This window comes from Pelodiscus sinensis, chromosome 10, assembly GCF_049634645.1.
Source record: "Pelodiscus sinensis isolate JC-2024 chromosome 10, ASM4963464v1, whole genome shotgun sequence".
In the NCBI taxonomy this organism is placed as follows: Eukaryota; Metazoa; Chordata; order Testudines; family Trionychidae; genus Pelodiscus; species Pelodiscus sinensis.
This window is the reverse complement of record NC_134720.1, coordinates 39,189,175-39,195,319: the sequence shown is the minus strand read 5'-3', so window position 1 is coordinate 39,195,319 and position 6,145 is coordinate 39,189,175. Positions and strand designations below refer to the sequence as shown.

General features: G+C 44.4%; 1 protein-coding gene across 1 annotated transcript; it reads left to right on the top strand.

The window, feature by feature from the left end:
- Window positions 1-4,262, top strand: RPL22L1 (ribosomal protein L22 like 1). Its single transcript, XM_006122853.4, has 4 exons — window positions 1-122; window positions 2,213-2,305; window positions 2,702-2,823; window positions 3,998-4,262. The coding sequence occupies exons 1-4, from the start codon at window positions 114-116 to the stop codon at window positions 4,140-4,142; spliced, it is 369 nt and encodes a 122-aa protein (XP_006122915.1). The 5' UTR covers window positions 1-113; the 3' UTR covers window positions 4,143-4,262.
- Window positions 4,263-6,145: the final 1,883 nt, after the last annotated feature.

Genomic DNA, 6,145 nt, shown 5'->3' with positions numbered 1-6,145 from the left:
CCGTCCCTTTACGCTACTTGCTTGTGCGTGATGACATCATACCTACGCTACCCATAAAAGTCCAGCGCCGCGACCGCTTCCGCCTTTTGAGAGGCCTGCCGAGCGCTGGTGAGATGGCGCCGGTGAGTGAGAGAGACGCGGGCGCGTGGCAGCCTGGCGGTTGCGGGGAGGAGCAGGCGCGGCCTGGTATCACTGCGCCGCCCCGTCCCCTCAGAGAGCCTGCGGGCCAGGGGCCGCCGGTCTGTCGCTGAGGAGCCACCTAAGGCCCCCGGGGGCAGCCCCGTTCTCATGGCTCCAGTGCGCTGCAGCCTCGCCTCCAGCGCCCCTGCGTTGCAGCCCGGCGGGGCAAGCCCCCCACCCCTACCCCTCCGCCATCCGGGGGGCAAACCGCAGAGGACGAGGGGGCAAGGGCAGCGGCCCGGGGGTGTGTGTGTGTGTGGGGGGGGGGTTACAAGCGGCTGGAGCGCGGAGGTGGCAAGCGCCACTGCGGTATAACCGCGCACGTGCCGTGCCTCAGTTTCCCTACGCGTGGTGCCTGGCACTTGGCTGCCTTGCTGAGGTGGCCCCGGGTGACCGTGCGTTCGAACCGGATCATTCCCTCGCGTCACTCCCTGTGACATGTCAGTTGCGCCTGAACAGCTGCCCAGCAGGGTGCTGTGATTTTCTCACCTGCCTACTCAAAGTTCAGCACATTTATGTTTTAAGCACGTCAGTAAAAGTGGCAAACTGGGAGTGCTCAGTACTTCTGGAAATCCATGGCGGCTTCTTTGGTTAGCATTTTTAAAACATGGGTGCCTAAAGTCTCTATCCTCTGCACATGCTTTGTAGCTGTACCTCCTGGCAACTTTGGGGACTAATCAGTTTGACTTTTAATGCCACTTTTGTAAGGGCTTCTCGCCACCAGCGTACTATAGGTACTGAAAGTCCTTACAGAATTGGTGTTAAGTCAAAGGCTGTGTCTACACTGGCATGAATTTCCAGAAATGCTTAAAACGGAATACTATTCCGTTTTCAGGTTTTCCGGAAAAGGAGCGTCTACATTGGCAGGCTGCTTTTCCAGAAAAGCGTCTGTGGCCAATGTAGACGCGCTTTTCCGGAAAAGAGCCCCGATCGCCATTTTCGCGATCGGGGCTTTTTTCCGGAAAAGACTACTGGGCTGTCTACACTGGCCCTTTTCCGGAACAGTGTTTCGGAATAAGGACTTATGCCCGAGCGGGAGCAGAATAGTTTTTCCGGAATAGTGGCTAATTTTGTACAGTAGAGCGTCGTTGCTTTTCCGGAAATTCAAGGGCCAGTGTAGACAGCTCGCAGCTTATTCCGGAAAAGCGGCTGATTTTCTGGAATAAGTGGCCCAGTGTAGACACAGCCAAACTGTTTAGCTCCCAAAGCCAGGAAGCCTGCTCAGAGGATGGATACTTGAGTGTCCCTCTATCTCTGGGTCACAAGATTGTCATAACCAAAACGGGCTTGTGTAATAGGGTAGTTTTCTAAGGTGCATACCTACAATTTGCAGTTGACATGTGTCTCGGGAGTAGCAGCACTTTGATTGGATGTAGGGCAAGCAGCGCATGGCTCTCGCAGTTTGTGTGAAATCAGACCGCACCTCACTTCATGTGCCTTTGCTTTATGAGCATGTCACTATATTATACCAGTAAGGGGGGAAAAAAATGCTGATGGAAATCTGCGGAATCTGGCAACACAGCAATGGTAGACAAAATGTCTCAGTGGCCACACATGGAACCTTGTTAAGCTGCATGTGGCCCATGGGCAGCAAGTTGCACCCCATTAGTCTAGAGCAAGAAGCCTTGGCTAGTATAATTACACCAATATAGTTAAACTTATATTTGTGTGAAAGTGCCTGTACTGGAATGAGCTGATATAAGCACAGTTGCAGTGGGGACATTGGAACTACAGTAGGGCTTTAACCAGCATAGCTATATTAGTAAAATCCAAAATTCCCAGTCTGACATAGCAATGCAATAAAACTCCAGTTTAGACCAGGCCTCAGGAACCAACATAATCAATTCTTTGTCTAAGATGTATCAGGCAATTGTATAACCTACATTTGATATAGGGTAGAAAATTAGTTCATTTACTGATTGACTAACAGGATTCTGTTTGGGTGCAGATGTCCTCTGTTGTACAGAGGGTTTTTTTAAAGGGAAGTAAGGGGGAGTGATTTATGATGACTACTTGATTTTTATTTTTAAAGCAAAAAGACAGAAGGTCAAAAAAATCAACTTGGAAGTTTAGCCTTGACCTTACCCATCCCGTAGAAGATGGAATATTTGATTCTGGAAATTTTGTAAGTAGCTCTGTTCATACTCTTAATGAACAACATAATATTCTTAAGGTATATATGGACATCAGATTACACTTGACGAAATGTATGTATTATGTGTTTAAAAAGTAAATTGTAAGTCTGTAATAGTTTTGCCTGCTAAATTTTGTTAAAAACATTTCCAAACATTTTTATAGATGAGCAATATATTATTCAATCAAAAGTAATTTTATTCAAAATTGCAAGGTTGTTTCAGTCAATTACAGCAAAATTTTATTGGGTTATATATACATAACACATTATGAATATAATAAAGTACTTTTGAGTTTTAACATGTACTAAATGGCTAGGGTCCCTTCCCTAGTTCAGACCTAGGGGACCATTCCCTAGTGTTCTTTTTTTTCCCTTCTTTTGAAATAGGAACAGTTCCTAAAGGAGAAGGTTAAGGTCAATGGAAAAACTGGAAATCTGGGGAACATCGTTCACATTGAACGTTTTAAGAACAAGATCACAGTCATATCTGAGAAACAGTTCTCTAAAAGGTGGGCATACTTAATACTTATAAGGTGGTTGTCTTGCTTGTCCTTGTGGTTCAACTGATTCTGAATTATTTTTAGATGAACACGATATGATTTAATTCTGATACATACAGAGAAAAGTAGTGTCATAGTTAATTTTTTTCCTGAAACCAGGCCTGCACATGGTTCTTGTGTCAGTTTAACTTGGTCTTAGCCATGTGATGCATTTTTTTACTGAAATAATTAAAATCGGTATACTCGGGATCGGGATTCCCTCTAAGGTCCGGGCCACACAATGGTTGCTCTGGAGCAATGCTGGGCAGCCACCATACAGCCCTGACCCCAGCTCTTGGCCATAGCTCCCGCCCTGGGGAAGGACTAGGCAGGCAATGTAGAGAGCAGTTGCTCCTGCTGCCAGGACCTAAGCCAGTGTGTGGTGAAGTAATGCCCTTAATTATGAAAGCAAAAATGTAGAAAAAATGTTGTTGTTGGAAGAACTTTATAACAATAAGACAGTGGAATACACTTGCAATGAAACCATAGTAGGGATGTAAGGGGTGAGTTGACTATCTGATAATCATTCCCTGTCTTCAGGGAACTTCCCCCCACACCTGGTGGGGACTATCAAATCATGTAACAGCTAAGATTTTGTGTGATTACATGATTATTGAAATAATCTATATGTAACATCCCTGCAATATATCTGTGATGTGAACTAAGGCTGTCTGTATGTGACAGACTTAAGAGTGGCACACCTGTGCTGCTGCAGCTACACTGCTGTAAGGTCTCCCATGTAATATGATAATGTGAGATTGATCTCAGAGGGGTAGCCATGTTAGTCTGTTTCTGCAAAAATAATGAGGAAATCTGTGGTACCTTAGAGCAGGGGTGGGGCAAAAGGGCCTCTGCAGGCTGGATCTATCCCACCAAGGTCTTGCTGCTCCCCCATCCCAGCACCAATCAGGGCCTAGGGATGGGGGAGCATGCGGCGCAGAGTCAACCTTTGGTTGACGCTAAGCTCTGCATGCTGGACGACAGGGTTGTGAGTGTGTTAGACATGGTAACCACTGGAAGTATTCAACATTACTGAAAACTAATCTTTGTATTTGTTGCATTCATCAAATTGAACCATGAATGTCACCCAAGACAGACATTAGAAGGTTTATGAAACAATATTAATTATGTGCCTTTTTTAAAGGTATTTGAAATATCTCACAAAGAAATATCTGAAGAAGAATAATCTTCGTGACTGGCTTCGTGTGGTAGCATCTGATAAGGAGACATATGAGCTGCGGTATTTCCAAATCAGTCAAGATGAGGAAGGATCAGAGTCTGAAGAATAAATAGAGCTTTTACTGAAAGCTTTATATTTCTAAACAGTGTACCAAAGACTAAACATCTATTTATGAGAACACTTTAACTTATTGGTGAATAAAGGTTTTGTGCACTGTTTTAAAAAAGTTCACACTGAAGCGTGGTCACCTTACTAAGTTTTCTTGCACTTGCAAATTGTACTTCATTTGCAGTTCTTTCATTGGGGTAAATTAGGAGTAATTCTTATGAAGTCAGTGGCATTGCATTGGTGGGAAATCAGCAACATTAAAATTGGGCACTTAATTTAAATACATTCAGCATACATAGTCACATTTGGGTTTTGGTATATGCATTTCTTCTGGCTTTAGAAGGCCTTTGACCAACTAATATTAACATGCCTAAAATTAAAAACTGTAAAACTAAGTTTTAACATGAAATTGTTCAAATTAGGGATGCAAGTGACTAGTCGACTATCTGATAAGCAAATGCTTATCAAATAGTCACTTCGACTAGTCACTTTCCCACCCTTGCTGCCACTATCAGAAAAAATTTCAAAAGCAGAAGTGCCGCAGAGAGCAAAGGGCAAGCAGGGACTCAAGCAGTCCCAGCTTGCCTGTGCTCTCTGCAGCACCCCCCCCCCCCAGGGGAGCCAGCCCTACCGGGGGTGGGGGAACATAAGAGGCGCTGCTGCTGCAAAGCAGCCCCTGATCCCAGGGGTCCCAGTAGGGAGCTGGGCCCCACAGTGGAAAGGGTTGCTGCCTGAGCAGCCCCTGGCCACCGTGAATGGGTTGTTTGGCGGCAGCAGCCCCTGTCTACTGCTAGCCTTTGCTGCTGCAAAGAAGGGCTACTCTGGCACCAGCCTGTGTTCACAGTGGGCAGGGCTGACTGCCACAAATGGGCTGCCAGACTCAGTACAAGCCAGGATGGAGCAGTCCCAGCTTGCATTGATCACTGCACCTCTGCATTTTAAATCTAAGCTCAGCGGCTCTTACTACATTTAAAATGCAAAGTCACAGCACAGGTAGCTGAAGCTGGTATGAGCTAGGACTGCTCAGTCCCAGCTCAACTCTGCTCCTCTCAAGCTACCCCACTGTGGCTCTTTAGAGGTTCTTATTGACTAATCGTATAGTCGATACAAATTGTATCGACTACAATTAGCCAGATAATATTTTAACATCCTTCAAATGAGGTAAAATAAAGTTTGAAGGTCTGATGTACATATATAATAAAAACAAGATCTTGATGCTACTCAAGAATTTAGTTATATGGAAAAATAGTAAAATGCTATGTGCTAACATGTAGCCTATATTCTACTGTTAGAATACAAATAACAAATGTCTTTTAGTTTTTTCAGGTATCACTAAGTTTTCTAGTTTATTCCCCATTAGGGATGTAAAATCCCATTTAATTAACAAGTTAATTGTTAAGTTTAACCAGTTAACTGATTAAACCAGTGAACAAGGGGCTCCTCCAGTCTGGCTGCTTCTAGCCCTGTGCTGGGCTGCTGGCTCCCAGTCCATGTGGGCTGTGAGTTTGCAGTCTCAGCCTCATATGAGGCTGAAAGTGGCAGCTTGGGGGAGAGGCTGCCAGCATCCCTGTGGAGCTAGAGAAGCCCTCCACCCGTGATGGGATGCTCCCAGGAAACAGGTTTACATTCCTATTCCCCATTACGGGTATTGCTTAAAAACTAAAAAGAGTAACAGGTTTTTTTGAAACGGCCAGTGTAGACTTACCCTGAATGTAAAATTGCACAAGTCTGCAAGAAAATGTAATAAATTTTTTGCTTATTAAAGTTGAGGGATCAAATGGCTAGTTATATAGTTCTAAGCATGCTCAGAGGTGAGGATCAAAAGAGATAAAGGAGACAGTCATTTGGGATGAGTTAATTTTAGTCCATTATTAAGTGATCTATCTAGTTTTTGTCCAGTTGTCACATTTTTAGTGAATGCAACAGATGGTTTGTTTTTTTTAAATTTGTTGTATTTTGGTAACTGAAAGCAAGCAATCTTTTACATACACCTCCTAGGGGCGG

Excerpts from the sequence above, each read along its gene's own strand:
- RPL22L1 (XM_006122853.4), top strand. Across the intron at positions 2,306-2,701 it reads TATTTGATTCTGGAAATTTT|GAACAGTTCCTAAAGGAGAA; the intron begins GTAAGTAGCTCT and ends CTTTTGAAATAG. Across the intron at positions 2,824-3,997 it reads GAGAAACAGTTCTCTAAAAG|GTATTTGAAATATCTCACAA; the intron begins GTGGGCATACTT and ends CCTTTTTTAAAG.